General features: G+C 40.5%; 1 protein-coding gene across 1 annotated transcript in view; it reads right to left on the minus strand.

Moving 5' to 3' along the window:
- Positions 1–4714: 4714 nt before the first annotated feature.
- Positions 4715–28000, minus strand: part of ADGRV1 (adhesion G protein-coupled receptor V1) — a 284217-nt gene continuing 260931 nt past the window's right edge. Inside the window, exons 89-91 of the mRNA XM_050912471.1 lie at positions 16499–16690; positions 14376–14553; positions 4715–5221 (exon numbers count right to left, since the gene is read on the minus strand). Coding sequence (XP_050768428.1) covers positions 5103–5221; positions 14376–14553; positions 16499–16690 — 489 coding nt within the window. The 3' untranslated portion in view covers positions 4715–5102. The remainder of the gene's footprint in view (positions 5222–14375; positions 14554–16498; positions 16691–28000) is intronic.

The following is a 28000-nucleotide window of genomic DNA, read 5'->3' on the forward strand; positions in this document are numbered from 1 at the left end:
AATCTCCAGGACACATTGTTCTCCCAAAGCAAAAAGAAATATGGTCCCGCGTGCACGTGGAGCAGAAATCTGTCCGGTCCTTGTCAGATGGGAAAATCTTTTGTATTTGCTTCTCTGCTTCCCCACTGTGGGGAACAGACAGACCCGAGGCAGCAGCATCGCAGTGGGTCCTGCAGAGAGGGGCTGCCGGTGGTGCATCGCATGCTTGTGCACTGCGGGAGGCTGAGAGCGAAGGGAGATTTCAGGCATCCCCTTTTTCTGCACCCCTGTTGGCAACTGTATATCCCATGCCTGGATGCGCGACTCGTTCCAGTTAGGAAACTGGGAAATCACATGCTTAACTTCGGTTCAGGAATTGCAAAGCAGGAGCCAAGAAGTTTCCAGGGAAACCTGTTTCATAACCTGGACCGCAGTGTTTTAGCTTCCAGATTAAAACTGAATTTATTTTTATGATATTAAGTTCTTACACCCCATAATAATTTTCTGTCTGTGTGTACACGGTGACACGTACTCGTGTTTCACGCATACTTTGAACCACCGAAAGATACGCCAGATGCTGCTGTTTGCTCTGCATGAAGAGTAGAGCCATACTGAAGAGGACAGCTTTTGGAAGTTAGAGCATCTCTGGATAAAACCACTGTGTTCTCAGATCAGGGGTACTACAGCACGGGAGTGACCACATCCTGACCGCTGCCGTAAAAACCCTTCCCTGCACTTCTGACACCAGCCATTGCTATGAGACGTTCCTGGGGCCGTCTCCAAGCTGTACGTTTTAGTCAGGGAGTGGTGTCAGGGTTATTAAACCTATGCTCTCAAGCTCTGTGCTCACAGTGCCCAGAATACATTTCTCTTTTCTGGATATCCAGGAAAGTCCTGCTGGCAGTCTGTACTTCAAGCCATTGGCAAAATAATCCTGTTAGTAAAACCACCGCCTCCAGGATTAGCAAAGCATTCACCTTCCTGGGGATGCTGAGCAGGACGGCAGGACCAAAGAGATGCCACATCAGTCTCTGGGTTTGCATGGAAGGCAAAAAATGTTGCAACGCCAATAACAGCAACAAAAAAGTATTTGTAATCTTCTCCAAATCCTGTGTATTTGTAAAAATGTTCTCTACCATGAACATGACTTTGACTTGGTTAAAACCCAACCAACCAAACAAGACCATTCTTAGGGTTTTTGGGCTACCATTTAGGCCAGTTTACACAACTGTCTTCTCAGTTTCAGCACATCCTTAGTCCCAGGTATTGCGTTCAATAATGCTTGAGTATTACATTGCAATTATTTCCATGTATTTATTCCATACAAGCGTATTACATTGCAATTATTTCAATTTATTTATTGCATAGAAGATGATTTTGAACCATGAAATGGAAAATGGAAATTCTTTTTGATTTTTTTTCTGTGAAAATCAACAGAATAACATATTGAATTGAGCAGATGACCCCAAACTTGCGTGTGCTATTTTCACTACGTGTTAGTGCCAGTACAACTAACACAGGAGCAAATGCTGCTGCCAGCAAACTGGGCATGCATTCTGATTTCTTACTGATTTACACCAGTGCTGGTGAAGCAGAATCTACAATAGTAGCTCAAGGTTCACAGTATAGGCTGAGCTATAGTGAAATGTACGTGAAGGCAGGATATGCCTGAACTTGAGCAATTTTCTAGTCAAACCTCTGCATGATCAGTCAATTTAACATAATTTTATGTTGAGCACATAGGCACTTTATTGCTGTAAATTTCTCAATACAATTTAATCCTTTGCAGATCAAAGCTCTCACTGTGCAATTCTCGGCAGGATGATGATTTTGGATGTAGGATATTGGAGTACTAAGCATTTGCATGGTAGAGACAGAACATGGATATACTGGGGCTCTCAACTAGGTTTTAAAGAAAAAAAAAAGCTGAATATTTCTGTCCACGTCCCTGACACAAATTGACTTATTTTGTATATGTACCAAGAAAACTGAAATCAGAATCTCCCACAGTGGCTTTCTCTAAAACATCACCTAAAAGATGTCTGTTGAACTTAGCATTGTTCATCACTTACGCGCTTGAATGTGAAATATATTCAGACATCTTTTAAAAAAGTGAATTTACTTGTGTTGGCGTATGAGTGGTGATAAACTGAAACGCATCCATTCATTCATCTGATGTACGTGCATATTTAAGCAGCTTTAGGTGAAGCTTGTCTGGAAAAGGGGTCTCCTTCACACAGCGAACTACGAAATGTTACATCCGTGTTAACCACAGCTCCTTGTGCCCCTCAAAACACGGAGAATGCCCTCTTTCTCATAGAGAAATGATGGCTCCTGTTACAGGGAAAAAAGCAAAGGTAGCAAGCGTCCTGGTGTTCTTCGCTATACAGCAACAAAGCAAAGGGTTGAATGAGTTAGTCATCTTAGCATGGCAGGCCCTGTGGTAACACTTGGTTTGAAAGCTATTTAGCTGTGGATTCATTCGTCTCATAGAAACAAAGAAATGTTTATACTCTCTATTGAATTCTAAATACCGCCTGAGATCAGGGAACCACAGGAGGCATTCAGTCTGGTTAGGTCAAGTCAAGCCAACTGTAAAGGTACTCCTCCTGTCCAGGTGTGGCTTTTGGGCACATCTGAGTCAGAGCACACAGCTGCCCTGCTCCCCTCTCAGTCTTCACCTGCTCAAGGAACAGCAAACACGAGCTGAGAGAGACCCATGCTATTAAAACACTGCATTTCCTACAGACAGAATATTTGCTCTAAAAAAAGAAAAAAAAAAAAAAGGTTCTAGAACAGTGACAAAACTCATGATCTTAAACCATGTGAGCACCACCTAGAGATTTAAAATTCAACAAATGCTGGCAGCGGACATCATCTTACTGATCTGCTCTGAAAATGCTGATGCATTTACAGTAAATCCCTAACCAGGCCAGTTGTGCAACAAGTCGAAGTGACACAAAGTATTAACATTTATGGTGGTGAGTCAAAATCAAACAAACATCCTTCTTTTATAAGCTTTCTCACAGCATGTAGTAGCATGTACTGCAAGTAATGAAACATCTGTTACAGCCCTGACTCCCTCGCAACTGAGCAAGTGTTGCAATCATTCTGCAGGGCCAGGCTTCACGTTAGGGCCTTCGTGGGTAGATGAGGAGTATCAGCGATGGACAATGCTCATCTCAGTTGATTCAGGAAGAACGACGTAAAATAAAAAAACTCTTCAAGAGCCAGGTTTCCTGTGTAGAAAATAAAAAAGTACTATATTGCAAAGTGTCCAAAACTAATTTTACCTCCAGACTGAGAGACCTATTTTGATGATACTTGCAGCTCATTCCAGTGCCCAGAAAGTCCCTTTTCAGCAGGTGTAGGTATGGGCAGAAAAGTGAATTATAAAATACGTGTAGATGGTTCACTCTTGTATAAAGTTGCCCACTGTGCTTCAGATGCACTGCACCCAGTTTTAAAGGCTGCCCCTTCTGCAGACGGGCATGGGTCTCCCCGACTGCCCTGTGCCTCTGTATATTGCCCATGGTGAAGCAAGGCTCATTTTCCCCCCATGCCCCTGCACCCCGCCTGTAAGTTTTGCCATTGACCACAAAGACGTGGCCCTGTTTGCTCCATAGCGTGACCAGCATAAAGAGAGTCAACAAAATTCCTGGGAGTCAGAAATTTAAGACTTGACGCAGCAGAACATGTACTAATTAAACATAGACATACTCTCATTTCCCATCAATTCAAATGTGTACTTAAAAAGCACTTGTTTAAGGACTTTGCTGACTAGAAATAGTTTCCTGTGTCTGTGAATGCTTTTGCATTAGACCTTAAAGATTATGTCTGCTTTGGATGTATGATGACTGTAAGCTCTGCAGTCCTACCAGCTATTACAGAACTGGGACACAGAAGTGGGCTTTGTTTGTTGGTTTTTTTCAGCTCAGCAAGTAATTAGATACAGTAAAATTTGTATATCACTATAGCAAAATTCACAGAAAGATTTCCATAAGAAAAGTTTTCTTTTAAAGGGAGAGGTTGTTGCTCAGAGCTTGCCCAGCGTTAAGCCTTTAGGCAAGTTCCTGAAGAAGGTATGAAAGGCTTGCATTCTCATTTACTGTATTTCTATGCTATGCTCAGAAACGTTCAGAGGAAAATTCCCTTGGTCTCCTGCTTTAATGCGTTTTTCTTCCAGAGTGTCTGTGCAGAAACAGAGTTAATGATTCCTACAAGATCAGCCTGCCTCCCTCTCTCAGTTCTGAAATACTTCCTCTATACTTTCCCCCCCCGAGAGGAACTTTTCTTGCTCATTTATGACCCCAGATTACTGATCTAACTCTGTTTGTAATGCAATACTTGAACCCTTCAATCAGAACAGGGATATCTGTGTAGCACCCAGAGATTAACAGAAAATTCAACTCTTTGGAATTCCCCCTTATTTCTGACTGTGCAAAGAGTGAGAGTTTAATATTATGAAAACAGCAAGGTAACGCAGTCGACAGCATGCAGCTGCCAGTGGTTTCACTCTTGTCCTTCATGTCCCTTTCCCTCTGTTTCAGACCATTGCATATTTTATCATGTCACAATTTAAATTTCAAGCTCTCTGGCTCAAGACTGTGTCTTTATTTGAATTTGTAAAGTTCACAGATTTGGGTACTCAAAAACCAGTGAGAAGGGTACAGCTTAGGAAACTGAGAACAACTGTGTAATTAAAAAGCTTTCCTGTCCAACAGGGTATCTGCATCATCTTCCAGCTCCACAAGCAGCGAGCAGAAATAACACTTATTTGTATCAAATGGACTCTATTGTTTTTATTAATCAGTAGTACACGTACAGGTTAATTAAAAAAGCTACAGCTTGTGAAATATGTCATCTAGCTACAAGATACAAATCTAGGCCTATTGCCATGGTATCTGTTGATGCTCAGCCACTGTAAAAAATTTACAGTTTATTTTCTCATATGCAAAACCTCAAGCAAACATTCCTCGTTAAACGTTCAGTAAAGCTCACAGCATTCTACTACACAGTTTCATATAGTGTTTTAGTGCAAAAGGAAGTACAAATATAAAAATACTGAGGCTTGAATTAAAAAACAAAAACAAAAAAGCCAAAAGAACAAGCAAGCTGCGGAGTTAGAGATGAGTGTCTGCTATGGGTATTCTTCTAAGCTCCACGATCTGGGAGCTGGCCATGCTGCCACCGTCCTGGCTGCCATGACAAGATTCATTGTCGCTGACGCTGAGACCTGCACCTGAAACAGCAAAACAAACAAAAGAAGAATCGGTGAGAATGAAATCCTGACACAGAAATGGTGATATCGTGTCCTGCTCCACTTTATTCTGATTATTGAAACGCTTCCCTACCCCACAATGATGTGGCAAGTTTCGTCTTACTAGTCTACAATTCTGAATCCATAGATTATAACATTATCTGACATAGTTTTGTACCGTCCAGATACGCTTTTTCATAATTCCACTGTCAGTCACTTTATTTGTCTCAGTAAATGGCACAATAGCTATTCAGAGGTTGCCTTGAAATAACAAGAGCATAAATCAAGGCCTGGCTTAGGCTGGTTCATGGTCTGGCTGTTACAGTCTGGTATTTCCAAGGACTTCTTCATGAAGAATTGATTTTTAATGATACAATTTCCCTGTTAAACTATAATTCCAGCTCTTTTAATAGGTTTGTAATTTCAACATGAGAAAAGACGCTGACTAAATATTCTTTAAACCCACATTTGGCACAAGCTGGTGTATTGTGTGTTTCTTCTACTGTGACAGAATGCTAGACTTTGGCGCATTGAAACTTCCAAAAGATGTCTGGAAGAGACCTCAGGAGGCCACCTTCTCCATCCTTTTGTCACAGGAGTTCTGCTAGCTTGTTGCTTCCTTGTTGTTTTGTTGTTTTGGGGGGGGTTGGTTTGGGGGGGGGGGGGGGCAGGTTTGAGTTGATTAGTGTGAAGATACATAATCCTGCACTAGTTTTTATGAAATGTGTATTTTTTCAGCCACTTCTTCACAGAATATCAGTTGTAAGTATAAACTTCTGTGCATTTTCAGCTCCTCTCTTTGAGTTGTAGAGCGAATCCTAAAAAATACATGGGTCTCGTTAGGGTTTAGGGTGTCTAGGCTTTAAATTTGTTGAGAACTGCACATCAGTGTAATTAGGCATGGTGATTTCAAGACAGACTAATTTCAGGCATGGTCTTACAGCGATGTCACTTACAAATAACTAAGGAAGTTATTAGTTTGGGGCAGAAGTAGATCTGTAACTGCACGCAGTTCAAGGGAGTTGCAAAGGAATGACATTTGGCTCAAAAAGCCCTGAACAGGGTATGCTGGCAGAGGCAGCGATTTGCATTTTCATACTAAAAAATATTTTCAGGAGTTTCTATCAGTAGTACAGTGCATCTCTTATTTCTGCCTCAGCTGACATGGCAGGCTTTGGCTTGTTTGGCAAAAGACAAGATAAGGGTCGTTTACTTTTTTGGAGTTACCTCATCGTTTTCTATGCTCCCTATTGTTCCGCTTTTGCAAAGTTTTTCCATAGCACCCTCCCCTTCCACCACCCCCCAAGTAGAAAAGAAGTACGGAAAAGGGGGCAGCGGTGGGATGCTCCTTTGCTGTGGGAAGTCAGGCTGCAATCTTGAATACGGAGCTTGGTTCAGAGAACCTGAGCAGAAGAACCTGCGGCAGTAGGCAGGCTTTCCTGCAGAGGTCTGGAAGAAGTCTTCGTAGGGGCCAAACTCAGGTGCAGCGCTGCGTGAACCCAGCCCTACTGCATCCAGGTGAAAAGTGGGTATTTCTGCACCGTGATCCTTCTTACACCTGGTTTTGGTGTTTGGGTTGCGGAGTGAACATGCATTCATTGACATCTGCTAGATGAGTCCTGTTCTTGGGTCTGCGTGACCCAAGCTCTTGAGAGACCAGCAATTACTGTCAGAGTATGACAAGAGTAAAAATCCATCAACGTACAGGGATACAATAATAAAGACAAGAAGATTAGGCTCTGAATCATTAAAATACTTGTTTATAAGTGTACTGAAGATGATTAAGCCATACTTACTGATTTAAATTTATATGCATATTTAACCTTTTCATTGAATCATGGTCCTAATAACTAAAAGCTGCTTGAAAGTTCTGGGAAAAACACCAACTGCATAAGCAAGTTATTTGAGTTTTTTCTTATCTTCTCTAAAACTGTTTTAGAAAGAAAACCTGATAATAATAGAGAAGATAAATCAGACTGCTGTATTTACCATTTGGGGATGGAAAAACAAGGTAATAACCTCGAAGTAAATAAAATATTTTGAATGGAGAAACAAAACAATACTTCTTATGTAGCATCATTAACATTGAAATTCACTCAAAACATTTATTTAAGCTGAAGAGGGTACAAATTTCAAAAAGGGAAAAGATACATTATTGAAAAAGTTTAAAATCATATTATATAAATATGATCATCCCACGTTGAGATTCTAAGGTGAACACTGACTGTTGGGGTTAGGAAGATATTTGTCTTACTGGTGGCTATACTGCAAGTATTCAGTATGGGGTTTCTTAAAGAATCTCGTGCTGGTCACTATAAAAAGATCGGATACCAGTCTAATATGGTACTACACTATGTATATTCGTAAATATCATATACATGCATGCTTTGTGCATGCTTTGTGCAAAGTAAGAGGAAGTTTTTTTGTTACGGAGGTTTTTATCAGGAACTTGGCAAACCAGAGACTGAAGTAGGCTACTTTAGGTTTACGAGGGCCTTGTTGCGCTGCTGATGCAAAGACAAACTATGTAAGAGCTCATCCTTTTTAGGAATGAGAGCTGAAATGTAACCAGGATACCAGCTTACCAAACGGTCAGCAGACTGGGAAGGGTACGACTGTTTACACGATGGAGTTTCACAGAGTTCATAGGTCTGGCTTGTTCTCAGATTAGAGCAGAATTTAAACTCAATCAGATCCCAAAAAGTATGTACTCCCCTAGAGATGCTAGAGTTGGATGGTAGGTACTTAGTGGGGAGTATTACTTTTCCCCAATTTGTGAAGAAACTATTTTAAGAAAAAGACTCAGGAAAATGAGGCCTTTCTTCCTTTCTTTTTATAGCAAAGGACTAGCTAGAAACTGAAAAGTCACAGCTCACTTTGCAAACCCAACGAGATCCTTCCAGTGACATCTACTGGTTGAAGGATTTCATGGTGCACTCCTACGTGCCCTTGAACACCAGCTGTTATTATCTGTTTGTTCAGATATATCTCAAACTTTCACTAAAACATTTTAAGGGAGATGGAGTTTGTTTCGTATTTACTCTACTCATATCTCTGGGGAGGCTTTTTATCTCATAAGCACTTCCATCTTGCTTTCTGAATCAATCATGATTTATATTGTATGTGTAAGACGTATTAGATAGAAATGAGTAAGCTCCATGAACCAACTTTAATTCTTCTTTCAGGGTTTTGCCTTTACAGAAATGACACCAACAGACATCCAGACTTCTACGAATAAAGTTCAGATTGGACTAAAAATGCTTCCTGGATATTATGCAGTCACGTTCAACAGCTGACAAGTAGCATATCTGTGAGCAATCACAAATGAGAAGTTGAATGAATATGCAAACTGGCTACCCTTCCTTCCTTTTTTTCTGTGAAGTGAGCCCTTCAAAACAGAAGTGACGTAGGCTGATAAGGCAGGGCACGATCTGGCACTTTGCCACCATCTACAATTGATCTGCCCTGTGACAGACAGTCTCCAGGATGTTGCACTGAACACCTTTCAGAATTCGAAATTTCAAATGTTTCCTCTAGTTCAGGATGCCCAACGTGAGATGCTTAATTCTTAAACTGGGCACCTACAGCAGTAACACCAAGTTTTAAAAAATGCTGACTTTGGAACCCTAGCTGTATTATATTGAAAATTATGAGTTGGTTTATATAGCATCGTTGTTGTAATAGCTGCATTTGTATGGGGTGTTTAACTGATACAGTAGATTTTTCCAGGTGTTCTCCATGTAGAATATTTATTTAGGATTTGTCACGTACGCCTCTATTAAGAGCAAAAATACACTGAGATGTGGATGTAGCAACATTCTCCGTTGATATTGTCTAATACATATTTGGAAAGTACCATGCGCTAGGCTGGTATTCTGTGCTCTAACCTATAAAGGTCTTTGCAAACAATGTCCTACAGGGGTGGGTCACCAGTCAGCCCTGGAGGGGTTTGGGCCTCTCTCCAAGGCTTTGCTGTGTTTTGCATTCACATCTCACCCAAAGGAATGAATTGGTTCAGTTTTGTGCATCACAGAAGGGGGAGGACAAGAGCATTGGTAGGATGTGGGAATATGGATGGAAGTTCAGAGATCAGTAAAGCTATTGTGCATTTATGGTATTAATGCTTTAGAGCAAAGCTGATGGACAGCTTGATGCTTTGGGACAGATTCTATCTACTTCTATTCTGTTGGCTCCCTTTTCAACTCCCCAGCCCTAACCAGAGTAGAAGTCTTCAGGGAATTCTGCTGTATTGGGCTTTAGCCTCAATGACAGTAACATACGACTGTGACAATCTGGAAGGCAATGGTCTTATTAAATTATCTATCAATATAAACCTTGCACAAGAAATCAGAGGAAAAATGAGATCTAGTCCAAAATGACAGCACTTCTAAAGTTAATTAGTGCAATTAACAAAAACTAATTACTAAATAATTGTCCTTCTCAGTAGAAGCTAAGCCTTTGATTCATTATAAAAGCCATAAATGAAATATAATAGAATAAATAATTTAAGCCAAATTCATAAACATTAAAAAAAAAAGGTTTTAGCACGTATCAATGGGCAGGACATGTCCTTCAATTATTTTTTCCTACCATAATTGTTCTATAATTTTCTTCACATAAACTGCCTTGGAGCTGGCTGGCCTTCCAAAAGATTCCCACAGCATAACAGACGAGGTGATATAGAGCACGTAGTGAACCCTAACTATATATCTCTGTATGGACATGAACATATTTGATGGAAAGGAGGAATTAATTGATAAGGCATTCAGAGGCCATGGCTTTATGAAATAAGAAATCCACCTTTTGGATTTCTTGCACCAGAGAATTCTATGGCCATGGGATGCAAAGCTTGCATAAAGCTAGCATAAAAGCTGGCTAGGAAACAGTACACTGTTGCCCACCTAATGTGCTAGAAATGCAGTTGTATGCCTTCATCTGACCCAGTCTGTATTTCAGGTTAATCTGTAATTAGGCCCAGCATTAATGATTATGGAACCAAGGGCTGAGTGCATAGTTCTACAACACATTTCTTTAGCAATAAGGCCAAGCGTGCCAATGCATCTATTTGTGGAGCTGCGCTGCAAACTGCAAATCACTAAACCGTTGCACGATAAAAGAATAAAGTTGTGCTGTGGGGGTTTGATTTTTTTAACCTGCATCAGTCATCCTTCACTTCTACTGCTGAGAGTGGCCAGCTGCAGTGCAAGGGTGGGGCAGGAGGACAGGAATGAGATTTTAGCTTTGCTGTAATTATACCCCCATTGTCACTGATCCTGGCTGCCAGATTAAACCTTGTGGCTACAGACAGTGAGCATAAATTAAAGCAACCTTCAGACAGCTCCAAACTACATAAGCAGAAAGGACAGATGAAGTGCAAAGAGGCATAAAGACATTTTTGCATATTCCTCTGCTCATCAGTGCTTATCCTCAGCCAACCTTCAGAGTGGGAGCTAATATTTTAGTACAGCTAAGGCTGAGTTTGGTTATAGATTGACAGTTTTAGGGAATGACAGATAATGGAGGTTTCTGTTTCTGCTTATCAGAAGTAAAGCTCAAGCAATAGCAGAGCAAGCACTTCTATTCTTCCTCTGTACCCAAAAGCCACACCTCCCAGTTTAGGAGTGATAAAAACAGCTAATGTGGTGCAAAGCACCTTTTCCCTGCTCTCCTAGGGGCTTCTCTGCTTGAGATGAGGAATTCTCAGCCTACAGAAATAAAACCTGGTCTAAAAACGTTTGAGAAGCACTACTTACAGCAAATGACAGACAAGAGCAAGGCAGCAAAAAGGCATCTCAGCTGCCCACACATTTTAGCCTATTTAGAGAAGAGGTACTGATCTTCCAGTTGCAGATGACCACTGCTTCCTTGGAGCTGGGACTGGTGCTCAAAGGGCATCAAACTGATGTGGAGTGGCAAGGGAAGAGGGAGAGAGGGAGGGAGAGGAAGCAGAGGAAGAGGAAGAGGGAGAGGAGAAGTCTCTAACCTGAGTTGTTGCGGTTTCGTGTAAGTATGAGCAACAATGCAAGAGAGGAAGAAGAAAGGTGCTGCCAGGAGGGACCAGGAAACAGGCTCCTTTCAGTGCCTGCTAGCTTAACTGTATCATAAAATTCCCATCAGACCACAGCTCAGTGAATACTTTAGCAGCATAAGCCTGTGCTGCCAAACAGAGAAGAAATCCCACTTTCCACCACCTCATCTCCCTTTTTATTGCTTCCACACGGTTCCCTCCCTCATGCCATCGGGAGCACCTTGACTCCTTGGCCATGCACTGAACAGGAGAGCAGGTCTGGATGAAAATAATAAAATAGATATGATTTTTAGTTACAGAAAAGCTCATGGTTTTTGGTTTAAAGTGTTGAGCTACAGCTTGTATCTAAGGCAGACGATAAACATTTACTTTGGTGGTTAAAGCTACTCTAACCTCAACACCGCCTCTTCAGTTTGGCTTGTTCAAATGTTGTGTGTGGGGCTGGAACCAGATGGGACAACGGGTTTGGCTTAGAAATCATCTTTTTTTGCCCCTGTAATGTTGCTGGGGACACAGTTTGGGCACATGAATAAACATTGGGGTAAAATGGTCCAGTACGACTTGAATCAGTAATGCAAACAAAAATATTTTTCTCCAGCTGTGGCCTGAGGTCTCTGCTTCAAATCACATTAATACAAAAGGCTCATTCGAACAAATGATAATAAAATATTAATAAAGAAGACAATAATAAAATTTAGGCCAAATAATCAAAAGCTGGTTCTAGACCTACTTCCTCTAGAAGGACTGAAAACAAATTAACTAAGGATGGAGCTTGAAGATTTATTAAAAAATCATTGAATGCTAAAGTTGTGGTGAATTATATTAACCATGATTTTTAACTACTGCTGTTGCCTAGATTGTTCTTCATGATTTAAGACTCAATATTCCACAGTGTGTAGAGTTTACTGCAGAAAATAGGCCAACGGATGTCAACTGAGCTGCTTAAGCAGTAAACACTGTGTGCGATGGTAGGAGTGTTAGATGTGAATGGTTTCATATCTTGTTAACTATCTATGAATTATCTGGTTTCCTTCAAAATATTCAGGAAGGAGTAAAAGAGTAAAAGCTACCTTCTTAGGTACTTACCAAAAAGGTTTGTAACTGTAACCTTATGCACCTAGATTTGAAAGTCTTGCCCAAAATCTTTAAGTGCATAACAAAGTAGAAGTAGTCTGCAAAATGTCCAGGAAAATGAATAGGTACGATACAGATTTTGTGACAATCTTCATGAAGATTTGTATTTCTTAGCACTAGGCCAGTTATTAATCATCTAATTATCTTCATAATTAGAAGAGTTTTCTGCAATGGAAATTGGCTTAGGACATAAAGTGTTATGAATATACTGAATAAAACTACCCCTTCATTAGCAGCATTCCCAGTCTTCCAACCAGTTTGACTGTTTTCCTTGGTGTCACTGAAAGGAACAAACTCCTGAAATTATCGGTGCCAGAGCACTTAACCTGCTAATGTCACCAGTGCCTTGCTGTTGTCTCTTGCGAGGCTCGATGGTATCCCCAAAGATCATTCAGGTGACCCCCTACTACCAAGCTAGTCCATTTGTATTTCACCTGGTGCCTAGAGGAGGTGGGCTTGGGATAGCATCTGCCAGGTCTTATCAGGTGGAGCGGCTTTGCCTTTGTGGTTGTCTTATCAGACATTCCCATGTTGACCTATCTTTGAATCAGCTTTCACTTCATTTCTTCTGCCTGTGGCCATGTCTGGCTATCTATTTATATTATCATTTGAATAACCTGAAGTTTCATTGGTGGAGTGGGTGAGAAGGCAGAAAAGCAATACATAACTGAGGGCAAAGCCTGGGATTTTGAAGACTTGAACTCTAAGGCTATTGAGGGGAATCTGATTACAAATGTTTTGTTTTGCAGGTTGTCCTGGTTTCGGCTGGGATAGAGTTAATTTTCTTCCCAGTAGCTGGTACAGTGCTGTGTTTTGGATTTAGTGTGAGAATGATGTTGATAACACACTGATGTTTTAGTTGTTGCTAAGGAGCGCTTATCCTAAGCCAAGGACTTTTCAGTTCCCCATGCTCTGCCAGCAAGCAGGTACGCAAGGAGCTGGGAGGGAGCAGAGCCGGGGCAGCTGACCCCAACTAGCCAAAGGGGTATTCCATACCATGGAACGTCATGCCCAGTATATAAACTGGGGGGAGCTGGCCGGGAGGGGTGGATCGCAGCTCTGGCATCGGTCAGTGGGTGGTGAGCAACTGCTTTGTGCATCGCTTGTCTTTTCTTGGGTGTTATTTCTTTTTTTCTGTTGTATTCCTCTTCATTATAATTATTATTATTATATTATTATTATTAGTTAGTAGTGTATTTTATTTTACTTTAGTTATTAAACTAGACTATTATATCAACCCATGGGTTTTACTTTTTTTTTCTTTCCTCCTCCCCACCCCACTGGGAGGGGGAAGGGGGAAGCGGCTGCGTGGTGCTGAGTTGCCGGCTGGGGTTAAACCACGACACAGGTATAGTTTGAGTGTGGACACCTAGAGTGGCCTCCCCTGCTTCTGTCCTCAAGCAGCATGGTGAGCTCATCACAGCTGGCTCTTGTGTTTGGGCAGAAGTCTATCGATCTAGTTTATCTTTCCAGTGTGCACTGTTTTTCAGGCCCAAATGTATTTTATAAATTTTTTGTCTTACACTTATTGGGAGAATCAATATTTATGAAGTTATACTGTTTCTTATAGATATATATACACAAAATAAAGATAGGCATTGTATATACTCTACATATCAATTTGGAAAAGAAAGGAAAAGAAGACAAGACAGCCCATGTCTAGAGGCACAAGTTAGACATTTAAGCACTTATGAAAAAATGTCAGGGCCTCCAATCTGCTGCTACTGCCTGTATGTCTGCTTATCATCATGACTCAAAACATATTTTTGCAGACTCCTTCTCTGTTATTTTAGATAGCCAGCACAAAATTTTTCACGGAATAGCAGTCCAAGGCAAAACAATTTTACTTCAGATTTTTACTGGCAATCAGATTATATTAACGGATCTCATTAATTGGATCTCATGGAATGGTGACACCATTAGGGTGAAGAACAACATAACAACCTTTGAGGAACAAGGAGAAGAGTCACTCACCAGTCTTTAAAGCAAATATTAGGTCATCAAACTCCTGTGATTCCTCATCAGCAACCAATGAGCTGGTACTAAATCCTCCAGGAGGGTGGAAAACATTGCCATTTTGTGGACTCTGCTTAAAGGCAGCACTAGCTTGACTAGCAGGCTGCAAGGATGCCCTCTCCCAGTCTGCAGGCACCTGCAAAGTTTAAAAAGACACAGAAATGCAGTAATCATCACAACTATAGTATAGAAACTGGAAACTATGACCAGATCCAAACTCAAGACCAAGAGATTTTGGAACCAGCTATTCTGTCGCTTCTATAGTGAACCAGGTAGCCTTTTAAAAAAAAAAAAAAAATATATATATATATATATAAAAAATATATATATATATGTAACTCAATTACAAGTCATTTAGCCTTGTGTTTATTATGCCTGTCCTAACTATCTCAAAAAGTTGAAAAAATATTGTTAATTCTGAACATTGGCCCCTGGTACGGAGAACTTTAAATTAAAGCACTGAAAGGTTCCAGCTCACTCCTCCCTTACCACAGCCTCTTCTTCTGCTGGACCCTGCTTCTGCCTTCTATAGCCCCTAATCATCAGTACTTTCCATTATATGATCCACAGTTGGCAACCCACTGCTTCCCATGTTTACCAATACAATATTTTAAAGTAATTTGCCAGTCTTTGAAGGTTCTGGTGGTGGTATACAGCCCTACAGTTTCAATATCAACTTTGCTATAGTTCATCTGCCACTTCAGTTTAAGGTGGAGCCACACAAAAAAATCAGAATTTCAGTTCATGAGAAAAGAGGTAGTTTTGAAAATCTATCTCCTCCTTAAATGTGATGAAAAGCCAAAATACTGAAGTCTAAAAAAATATATTTTAGGACAATCAATATATATTTTCTTGGTTTATTGCTCATCCACTCTTTAGGAGCTTAGGAACATAAAAGATTGCCATGTAGAGCTAAGAAGCTATGCTGTCCGCTAAACTGGGGAGTCAGGAACCACCTTAAGTGAGACGCTGAGAAGTTGAATAAATTTAGTGGTTTGCCAGGAGGCAGCTGAGGAGCTTTAAAATCCAGACAAACCCACAGTCAAGCAGGTAGAGAAATGGGCAAAACAATTGCCAGGTGAGCAGCTTGGTTTCCACAAAAATTATTACTAGAACTGACATGTTCCCTTGAAATATTTCAATTCCGTTACATCGGTGTTTTTCCTGGAAAAACTATTTAGCTGGAAAATTTTCAACTAGCTCTATCAACATGCACATGTACCTAGCAGCAAAAGTCACTTTGGTTTACTACAGGTAGTGAAAAGTGATACTAGCAGCAACAAAGAGACTGAAAATCATCTCCCTCAAAACTCCTTTCCTTTCCTTTCCTTTCCTTTCCTTTCCTTTCCTTTCCTTTCCTTTCCTTTCCTTTCCTTTCCTTTTCCTTTCCTTTCCTTTCCTTTCCTTTCCTTTCCTTTCCTTCCCTTCCTTCCCTTCCCTTCCCTTCCCTTCCCTTCCCTTCCCTTCCCTTCCTTCCCTTCCCTTCCCTTCCCTTCCCTTCCCTTCCCTTCCCTTCCCTTCCCTTCCCTTCCCTTCCCTTCCCTTCCCTTCCCTTCCTTCCCTTCCCTTCCCTTCCCTTCCCTTCCCTCTTCCCTCTTCCCTCTTCCCTCTTCCCTCTTCCCTCTTCCCTCTTCCCTCTTCCCTCTTCCCTCTTCCCTCTTCCCTTCTAATTTTATTCTGTTCTATTAAAATTTCCACAAATTTTGCATAGCATGACTTTGGAAAATTAAACACTTAAAACTCATCTAAGACCTATAGTAAGCTGAAAGAATTAACATGATATTTTGATTTCTAATGACCTACTTTTGACAACACTTTAACAAGCCTCTATATCAAACTGAAGACTCAAGTACAAAAGGGGAAATTCTCTAGATGGGATGTTACCAGGGAATTGTAAGTTCCAAGAATATCATCATGGCTAAAGATAACAATTTTTATGGTAAAAAAATAATAATCCCCCCTTCCCCAAAGCCAACCTATAATAATTAGCATCTCATTCCGTGTATTACACTTCAGTACTGCCACTTAAATCTCCAGGTACATTTTCAATACACAAGGTAATCGCTATAGAGCACTGTTACCTCTTCCATAGCACTGATGAGGTTCTGAGTGGACTTGCTGATCTCTCCACCTGCAGCCGGCAGACCACTGCCATGCGTGAAAAAAGCCGATCCTGGAGTTGTATGCCCATTCATGTCTACAGTATAACTTGCTTTCACAGGACAACAAAGTTGGTTGTGCAGGATAAAATATACCACAAAGACGTAAAGACCCTGAAACAGAGAGAGAAAAAGAACATCAGCGTGTGAAATGCAGAGAGCTTAGCTCAGAGTCATGGCAAGGTCCTATATGCTGTAGCAGATGCCTTCCCTTACACCAGCAGTCTGTGCCTCAAAGGGCTGCAGCCAGTTTCTATGGAAAATAAAAGACGATGTCACTGCCCATCAGAGATCTGGAAGTTAAAAATAAATCCGTATCTTGAGGCCTCCACCTAAACACACACACACAAAAAAACCCCAACCCAAAAGAGTCATTGAAAATTATTATTTGGTTGAACCCACACAGTTACAAAGCAAAGCCAAGATCCCAACAAAAACAAAACCAAATCGAGTTTCACAGTTGTCATAATAGTGAAAATGTGGTTAAGGGCCGCCTTGACAATAGGATTTGGCTCCTGGCCCCTAGCCACAATTCTTTATTTCCTTACTGACCTGCTGGCTCTTTGCATTCTTGCCCCAATTTCAATCTCATGCAAACTGCACTGGTGCTGTCACAGATACCAAGTTGTAACTATAAATTAGATTCTCTATGATATCCACTAATTCAGCACTGTCTTTCATTTGTGATTACTGCAAAGACTCTACTGTATGCCTCTGCAGTTCTTCTCTAAAACTTGCTAATTTTGACCTTTAGACTTAGCCAAGAAAAGTATTATAACCATGTCTTTTTTTTTGCAAAGAAATCCAGTGATTCAACTTCTGAATATGAAATCTGGCTTTCTCTTTCTCTAGTTCTTAAGTTGCACTAATACCGAGGGAAAATAATCCATTTCAATTGATAAATCAACCAGTTCAATAATTACTAAAGAAGGGGTTAACCAAAAAAGTACAGAAAGAAGACTTCTGGATTCTTCCCGATTGCTGCAATACAATTACATTTGCATTGTTTTTTGTATTTCACATTGTCCCCTAGACCCCTGAACCCAATTGTACTAAACAGAACAATTTATTGGAAAGGTAACCATTGGCATGAAAGTCATAACTGGGATTATAAATAGTATGGAGTTTCATCTAATTATATTTGGGAATTCCTGATGGAAGGAATTTTGAAAATACATGGAGACTGCAAATACCCAAAATATATGTTCATTTGCATCCCTATAAAACAGGCAGCAGCACTTCATAATCCACAGATTCATAAATTCTAATGCCAAAACTATATGACAAAACAGTCTGGTCCAAAGTGACACATAACAGAAGTTAATGGGATTCAATGGGTTTTCAATCCCAGCTGGTCAAACACTGGAAATACCCTCACAGAGCTGCTATAAAGCCATACAGCTCCACGCGTGCATTTTTTTAACAGCAAACCAGCAAACAAAAGTGTTAAAACCAACTATTTTGAGAAAACATTTTCCCACTTTTCCAGATTATTGTTTTCGTCACGAGGACCCAGAGCAGTTAACTGAGAGGAAATTTCTTTGTGATACTTGTAAGTAAATACATTCCAAAAACGTGATGCAAACACGTGTTGCACTTAAGAGACACTAAAAAGGAAGCAAAATGTCCTTTCATTCTATAAACAAATCCAAGGACTCTGATGTAGGTCAAGCATAATGGGACGAGCAAATGGATTTCTTTTAATTTAAGTTGTTCAATGGATATGAAAAGGATAAAAAACCCAAGAAGAACAGATAACAGTGACGACACTGAATTCAGAGCAGCCTCTGGCATTTCAGTCTCTGAGGACCTAGCCACAAAAGTTGCACACACGTTTTGAGTGGTTTTGTACTTTTCAAGAAGACCCATTAGCTGAAAACGCTGCACAGCCCTGTCTTTTAGAATCACGGGACATAAGGCATTGGTATGCAAGGCCCATGCTATGTCACTCTCCTGTGCAGCCCCAAATGTGGACACTCACTCTTCTAAAACAAATAAACACGGAATAAAGTGCCACGATTATCTCCTTAACTCGGCCTGGTGTCCTGATTTAACTCTCTGTTCCTGATTTAACTCTCTGTGTGTTTCGGACAGTGCTATTTCTGAGGAACTATTGTTCTACCAGAACGACAGAAAGGCATTTTGACACCCAAAACATCCTTGCTGCCACTCCTCCCTGCTGCCACTACTTCTGCCCCTCGTTGTCATCCAGAGACACAGACCCTTGTCCTGGGCAGCAGGAGCCAGCATCCCTGAGATGCATCGCCTGGTGTGGCACTCCTGCTGCAGCCCTCCTTTTCTCGAGCATGAGAAGGAAGTCCAGTATGTGCAATTGAGAGAACTCCCACGTATTGATGCAGACGGGTGACGAGACAGCTCCTCTGGGTCCTTCCATAACGAGCACATGGGCTCGGCGAGGTTATTTGACTGTCTAAGGACAGGAAGGGTCACAGGCTGAGTTAGCTAACAGAAACAAAAATTGTGCGTCTTATTTCTCCCACTCCTGTAAAATATTATGGCAATGCTTTACAAGCAGAAGCTTATACCTAACAAAACCCAGCACTCCTGAGAAGGTTATATGTTTACACAGGAACGGTGTTGCTGGGTAGAAGATTTCTTGCTTAGCCGGAAAAAGGATGGAACCTTCTTTGACCCATATTCCTATTCAAATCTAGAGTCTCAAGAAGATGCACTCTGTAGAGCTGACTTCCTATGTGCCATCGCTGTGGTTTTGTTTGAAGTATCAAAAGGGGTTTGCGGTCTTATTCTCACTACCCTGTGTCTCTATTAGAAACCACTGCAACTTAGTTTTGGGAAATCAAAGCAAGGCAAAGGGTCCTGCCCAAACAACAGCAAGTTCATGTTCAAACAACACATGAAGATGCCATGGGTCAAGTCAAATTGATCCGTGCTTATTTTAGCACCAGCAGCTACCAGGTTGTTTACTCTGAAAGAGCATGGGCAGGATGCAGACGCTCGAGTTGTGTCAGTGCAACCACAGCTTTCACAGTCTGGGTGGGTGTTTTCAAAAGCACTATTTTGCGACTCGAATTGTCCTTCATCACACTTTTGACACTCATCATGTTCTTTTTCACTTCAACCTCTAATACTGTAAAAATACTCTTAAAGTACTATGAAAATAAGGGTGTTGGCATTGTAATATATGTTTCACTGTGTTTATCATATAAACAACTTTGACCAAGTTGGCAGCACTTTACTTTTTCAGAGACACACAGACATTTTCCTTGCCAGTTGGACCAAGTACGAAATGCAGAGAATAATCAATTTCTGTTGACAAGTCTACCAGACCTACAGGATGTTCAGAGAAGAAACCTACACACTCCAAAGGATCAAAAGAAGATAGGTCTGGGTATGGATATTAGTAACACAGGCAATGACACTTCTGTTAAAAATGTGGTAAATATTAATTTTGTATTCTTAAGAAGATTTCATAAAAAAACCCCAACCTAACCCCAAAACCCAAATCCCAAAACCTCAGCCTAGCGCCAATATCCTCTGCTGTTGCAGACAAATTCAGAGCCATTCTCTTCAGCCCACAAGCATGTACAAGGAGGAAAAAAGAAACTATTGGGTCTCAGAGTGAAATGACTGATTGCTAAGCTGAGAGCTTGACCTGGGCTCTACGGAAGCAGACTGAACAACTAAGCTAAAGAACTAGGACTCTGGAGGATTTAACTGTAATACTACATAACTTCTGTGCACTGGGCCCACAGGGCTACTTACAAAACATTTAACTCCATGTCACTTATGGTTACATTATGATAGTAGTATTAATACAACATCACAGTAAAAGATAACAGGAAAAAGTGTTACTAATGTGTCTCCCGTGGAGGAAGGTGAGAACTACTTCAAGCAGACAATTAGGCTGTCCCGAAGGTGCGAGCACAGACAGCCGACGTACAGTTCTCAGATGTGGTGGCTGCCTGAAAAATGTTTATAAGATATTGTCAGTAAAGGCTGCTGGTTATTTTACTGATATATGCTGATGGAAGACAATTAAGCTTTTGTTATTTCACCTCAGCAAGCTGGTCTGTACATCTGTTCTTTTGCACTGTTATGTCAGGGAAAAAAATATCCAGAAAAACCACAGCTACAACTGTCTGAAGGAAAGCTCATGTGCAAGAGTCCACTGGGACCTTTTCAGCCAGTGAGGTGGGAACTGCCTCGATGCTGTTCTAGGGTATGCCAGATACTTCACCAATCTTCTTTCGGATTTGCTACAGATACTTGACCAACCTGATTGCCTTCTGTGACTGGTCCAGTGGGCAACGGGAGACCGGTGGATCACATCTGCTTTGAGTTTTGCAAGGCTTTCAGCATGGTCTCCCACAGCACACTGGCACCCAAGTTAGGACATTGTCGTCTGGATGGATAGAGCACTGGATGGGTACAAACTTGAGCAAGTCCAGTGGAGGGCCACCAAGATGGTCAGGGGCTCAAGCGTGTGCTCTGTGAGGACAGGCTGAGGGAACTGGGCTTTTTGGCATGAAGAAGGCTCAGCAGGGAATTAATAGCCATTAACTGCTATTAGCTTTCCAATACACAAGAGGTGGTTACCGAGAAGACAGAGGGGCGTGGCAGGAGAATGAGAGATACTGGTCCTAAGTTGAAACAGGGGAGGTTCCAACTGGACATAAGGAAAACATATTTAATGTGAGAGTAATTAAGCACTAGAAAAAGCTGCCCAAAGAGACTGTGGAAAGCTCTCTATAGCAGAAGAAGGGAGATTTTTCCTGGTACATTTTATAATTTGTGGGAGGGTTTTGTGCATGCATGAATGCGAGGGGTATTCTCATATACAACACTTTGATTTATTTATTCTGTGGAGTCACAGCTGCAGCAAGCTAGTAAATTACGGACAGACTTCCACAGCTGTCAATAAAAGGACAGAATATATTTTACACTTCATAAGATCACATGCAAACCTGGAGGATTGTTCCATAGAAAGCCTTCATTGCACTTTTGACACTCATAGTCTCTCTGTCTCTTTATCCTCTAATTCTGCATGTTCCAACTCACTGTGCTGACACCACAGTATGTCTGAATTTGGAAATTGAGATAACTCTGCTAATAGTAATGAGAAAGGATACAACAGACTGTAGGCCATCAACAAACCTCTTCATCATCTCCTTTTTACACACTGAGAGAACACCAAGATGCCTACTGTATCGCATAATTTAAAATTGGTCTTGTAAGATAAAGGACTTTTATTGCTGTAATAAACACAAACACACTGTCCTGGTTTCGGCTGGGACAGAGTTCACTCTCTTCTTAGTAGCTGGTACAGTGCTGTGTTTTGGATTTAGTGCGAGAATGATGTTGATAACACACTGACGTTTTAGTTGTTGCTAAGGAGCGCTTATCCTAAGTTAAGGACTTTTCAGTTTCCCATGCTCTGCCAGCAAGGAGGTGTGCAAGAAGCTGGGAGGGAGCATGGCCGGGGCAGCTGACCTGAACTAGCCAAAGGGGTATTCCATACCATGGAACGTCATGCCCAGTATATAAACTGGGGGGAGTTGGCTGGGAGGGGCAGATTGCGGCTCTGGCATCGGTCAGCGGGTGGTGAGCAATTGCACTGTGCATCACTGGTTTTTTTCCTTCCACCCCTCCCTCCTTTTTTGTTATACTCCTTTTCATTCCTATTATTATTATTATTATTATTATATTTCATTATTATTATTGTTAGTATTATATTTTACTTTAGTTATTAAACTGTTCTTATCTCAACCCACGAGTTTTACTTTTTTTCCTTTCCTCCTCCTCACCCCACTGGGAGGGGGCAGGGGGAAGCGGCTGCTGAGTTGCTGGCTGGGGTTAAACCACGACACACATCAAAGGATTAGATTTTTTTTTAAAAAGAAAAACCTAATAAACATCATGCTTCTCACACAAGTATTTTCATCCATGCCCGAGATACCCTACCCTGAAATCGCAAAAACTGTTTTTCCAAGGAGAAGTGGATTCAGATAACGTCACCTATTTTAGAGCAATGGTATTTCTATTTATATAACTAAAGTATTTTTGCAGGACTTTTGGTAAAGAAAAGTCATTTGAACACTCCATTTGAACAGTACCTCAACCTGTTTCAGGGTATGTATCAGCACTAAAAAAATCAGCACACTACAGAGGCATTCTTTGAGTTCTTATTTTAATTTGGAAAATTTTATTTGATAACTATCATCATGTGACTATATCACTAATCATGTGATGATATCACTAAAAGTTGTTTTTTCAAAAGAGAATACTTTAAGTGAAATCAAGGCTTGTGAAGAAAGATGGTATCTTGTGTCAGACCACAAAAAGACCTCTGTGTCCAGAACCGGATCATTCTGATCCTTGGATCACTGTGGCTACAACATCACCATTATTTTTAAAGTTACACATTTATTGGTGCCAGGTGGTAAAAAACCCAAGAAATCACACAAACAGGTGTCTCTGCCAACAGAAGAGTTGTCTTTACTCAGACCAGCTTTTGAGATTAGCTGTCTGTAGTCAATGTAAAGGAATTTCCACATGCTGGTTTATGCTTTGGTTAGTTTCACTTTAGTTTTTTTTAATCTTATCAGGGTGAGATTTAATCTTATTCTCTGTCTGGACTACGCTAATTTACTCTCGGCAACCAGCCCTAGAAAGTCTTTGCTTGTCAGTTTAATGGTCAGGCTGTCCTTCAGCCATTGATGGCCACGGGTGCTGCTGCCAGTCCTGCTGGCAGCGTCTTGGCTGATGCTTGTGCACCTTAATGCCTTAGCTGACTTCTTGTGAGATTACCTGGGGATTTCACTAATTTACTGGAAGTTCTTGTGTTGCGGACTTCTCTTTGATCACGTAGTTTTCCATCACTGGCCAGTCAAAGCCTGCTGTGGATTAACACTGATTTACATAACAAGTGCCTCCTGCTTTTGGGAAAATTACTGGTCTGATTAATCCAGATAATTTGCATGTTTCACCATGTTCAAGAAGTTGGTATCTACATAGCAAAAAATGACTCACAAGGCTAAAGGAATCATATTCAGGAAATTATAATCAGAGCCATTGTACAATGCATGATATATATTTGACATTGTTGTCTTTCCTAATCGTTTTTGGAAGAAAATTAGCCATGGAACTGAATAGTCACATGCACAATAGCATTCATAATGCTAACCAAGTGACACACATAAAACATATAATTCTCTATTTCCTTCTGCAAGTTTCCTTGTTTTCAGAGATAATTATGATAAATTGCAGGCACAGCATTTTTGTGCATGTCTAGATATCAAAAAGCAGAATTTAATGTACATTTTATTTTTCCGTATCTTCTTCAACGGTCTTTTTCTTTGAGAACAGCTTGAAGATCTTTTATTGGTGTCATCATGACAGAAGTATCATCTTAGTCACATGATACTACACCCTAAGCCATCGCCTAACATCTCCCACTCATAGCTCTCCAGAAATATTAACTTTGAAATGTAAACCAGATCCTTCTGGTTAAATCTAACTCTTTTTCTTAGCATTCAAAATGACTGTTGTAAAAGCCACGTCCTTAGCAGTGCAACCCTGCCAACTGGTGATTACACTTAATAAGTCGACTTTGGACCTGCTGTGTATCATCAAGGGTTTGACTATTTGCCATTAAGGACTGGTTTTGATGAAGCTATGATATTTCTTATCAATCATATCATTTCTCTTACCACAGTTTCTATTTGGAACATTTACCACTTATCTGCACTTTGCTTCCTAAGGTATTTATTCTCCATTTTGCTCTGTAGGAAAACATTTGTGTCAGTTACAGCTAAAGTTCTAAAAATTCACATCAAGAGCAAAAGACAACAATAAAGGTAACTGAGGACTGCAAAACTCATACCATCTTGGTAGGCAACATCATAAGAGCACTTGTTGAACCAACTGCCACCAAATACACATACACATACACGCACAGAAGCCACTATAAAAAATGGAATGAAGAAAAGTAATCATTCATTTATCTATCATTAAATTAAGAATGTATTTACAGGTTTGCACTAACATATAGTTATTTCAAGTGCTTTCTTTTTTTGTAAAGTTATAATTCCACAGATGAACAGGTTACGGGTATATTCTGTAATAACGATAAAAATACTGTGCTTTCAGCATTATGAATACATTTTCCTAATATTAGCGTAACACCTGAAACTTAGTCTAAACTGCCAAGTTTCTCTTTATGCAGAGCCAGCTATGCCAAGACCATGCTGAATCTTGCAGTTTCTACCCAAAGCTAGAGCCATAAATTTCTTTCTGGCAAACTGCATTCAGCTCAGATTTAGTCTAAACTTGGCTCAGGCTTACCTGAAAGGTTCACAAACTTTGGCAAATCTTTAAAAAGCAGATTTGCTTGGATACTCAGGATTCACTATAAATATTTTGCATAGCTCTCGGCACACTTGCAGCTACTCCCACACAACAGCCATTTGTACCTCTGATTTCAGCCCTGCAAGTGGCGGAAAAGGTTTTTTTGGTTGTTGTTTTCTTGTTGTTGTTGTTTGGTTTAAGAGGACAGATTCAAATTTTAAAAGAGAGGGGTTCAGCTTGAAGATACACTGAAAATACAGATGCTTAGCCACACTTGCCAGATGGGCAGATTAGGCTAGAATAAGATTCTGTTACTTCCTTCCAGCGTCGTCATCCCGGAAATATCAAGAAAGCCCTATTTTTGTATTTCAGCTTAGCTGAGGAAGAAACAAACACTGAATCAAAGACCAAAGGTACAAACAGTGGGACAGGCGTGAACTGCGGAGGGCAAATATGGGAGAGTCAGCATGCAGAAGCAGCTTGCGATTCACCTCCGCATTTCTGGCTGCAGTGCCTCGTTACAGAGCTCTGTCAGATTCAGTAAATCACACCAACCACACGTGGCTGCAGGAGGCTGAGAACAGCCAAGAGCAGACAAAGCAGACTAGCACCCCATTGTTCCCCATCTCTGCCCCATTTCTCAGCCCATGGCTTCTTTCCCCTCTGCCTTTTTTATTCTTCTTTCCTGCACAGGCAACAGAAATCGGGGACAGCATCCCTTGAGGTCCTCTTTGCATTAGGTTCTTCTTGTGCTTTGTCCTCTGTGGAGGACCACTCTGGTAGCAGAAAGCAGCCAGATCACATACCAATGAAAAACAGACTATTTGTCCACTGATGAACCTTACACTGAAAATGAAAAAACAGAAAGACCAAAAGCTATAAGGCTATTCCTCACATATTTTTCCACTGCATTGACTTGTAAAGACCTAGAAATATCAGAGGTCATGAATGTGCACATATGCTTTACTAAATTTTACAAACATTTACTCTCATACTTGCTTTCCAAGGTAAACATTTATAACCCTACGTTTCAGCTCACACCTTATAATCTAAACCTACTACTGTTTTCATTTCTTTGTCAAACAGACAAGAAATGGTGGATGAAAAAGCCTTTGCCACCTCTGCCCCTAGGTCAAGAGATTCCCTGACTACAGTGTTAGAGCAGTTAATTCTCAAGTTATATCTGAAAGCAAGCTGAATGCTAGCGTAGGAAAGCAATACTCAGGAGGGAAGCTAGCAGTTGAAGAAACTACATTCAGGAATCACACAAACTAGCATCACTGAATACGGGTCAATCTTACCCATATAAAAAGTCAAAGAAAGTGCTATTCCTGCAGCACATTAAAGTATTCTTTTTATTATTATTTTTTGTTAAAGCAGTAATTTCTACTTATGTATATTAATGACAAATACACAGAGTTAAAAGAAACAGGGAATTGAAAGTCAGCATTGACAGACAGGAAGAGCCAAAAGAGAGAAGCTAACTTTGTCTTTATTGTTGAACTTTTACTTGTTATTACAGAAAATCTCAAAATGAAGAGTTAAGTAAAGGCTAGGAGTTATTGCTATAACAACATTTTTCCCTTTAATTGATTCTTTCAGTGTCATAATCTCTCTTATGCCTACTGTTATCTCTTTATTTCTTGTTACTCTGTAATATCTGACTGAGAAATTGGATAGACCGTTTATTTAGCAGCATTTTGCTGCAGTGGCATAAAAGAGTAAAACTGTAACTGACTGGTGCAACTTCAGAAGCCATAAATGCAAGAAACCTTCAAAAAACTGTGGCTTGGAGGGAACCCAAGGGTTGTGGATTACTGACATAATTATTTTCCATACCTGCCGTTTGGGTGTTTTAGTGCAAGACTGATGGGAATAAGGTGTTTGTATAGTCCAGCGTTCTCTGACTATTGGGAAAACCTTTTGGGGATGCCGCAGCCAGTTAGAGAGCTACAGCCACACAGTGCTGTAAGGAAGCAAATAAAGTCTCACCATCTTCAACCTCCCCTTAGCTAAAACTGACCCCAGCGAGTACCTTACAACGACTTTTTACGCTTTTTATATCCAGAGTAACAGATGTGTAAGTTACTACAAGAAGTAGTTATTTTTGCCAGAGAGCTGTGATTGTCTCAGAAGTAGAGGTCTTGTTTAGCAGGCTTTGCTATTAAATGATATAGGAACCTGTCAGCAGTTTACACTCTCTACTCCCCTTGTTTTTAATGAAAATTACTGTAGGTATTTACTGCCTTTCCGCAGCTTCAGAGACAGCAGAAGGCAAGTCTTATTTATAAAGCAGGAAGTTAACACTGTTTTTGTTAGGGATGCTCCTCAAAAAAAGGGAAACGTGGGCAAAAATGAGGACAAGGACTAGACGTCCTTCCATATCTGACAAGTAGGTGAACAAGAGTAGGTGGAGATATAATAATATATTTGGCTCTGTCATTGAAATCATTCACTCCCTGGCTTGAGATAATGAGCTGATTTTCCGCCCCCCATCCTTGCCCCCAGTCTGTGCAAGGAGAGGAAGCTCTGGATGAATAAAAAGTACCTCAAGAGTTAATGAGATCTCTTTTCATAGGGAGTGTTGCTCAAAGTAAAATTAAAAACAAACTCACATTAAATATGGACATGATGTCAGCCTTGTATTAGGAACTTTTGTTTTGAGGTTTTTTTTAGCAATGGTAGCTCTAAAGCTTTCTAGAATTTGCATTTGTGGGTTACAACTTTTTGTTTTTTTAATGGAAAAATCATTGGCATGAAAATTTATATCAGGGCTTTCTAAATAGAGTCAGACAGAAATACCACTACTAAGCTGTGAACAAAAACAAAGGGAAATTTACAGAAAATAGAAAAGGAATGAAATGAACATTGAGGCAATTCCATTGGCTGACTCTAAACGGGGACTACTCTGTACTCTGTACTTCTGAGACAAGAACAACACTTGGGAGACTAATGGCCTTGTAGTATTTAGTTCTTTCCCTATGATTCTGCTTATAAAAACCTAAATTGTGTGTCAATGCATACCAATATAATACCAAAGGATATATATACATATATGTATTTCAAAACTAAGCAATTGGAACACTTGATTTCCAT

The sequence above is a fragment of the Gymnogyps californianus genome, chromosome Z (assembly GCF_018139145.2).
Source record: "Gymnogyps californianus isolate 813 chromosome Z, ASM1813914v2, whole genome shotgun sequence".
NCBI classification, from domain to species: domain Eukaryota; kingdom Metazoa; phylum Chordata; class Aves; order Accipitriformes; family Cathartidae; genus Gymnogyps; species Gymnogyps californianus.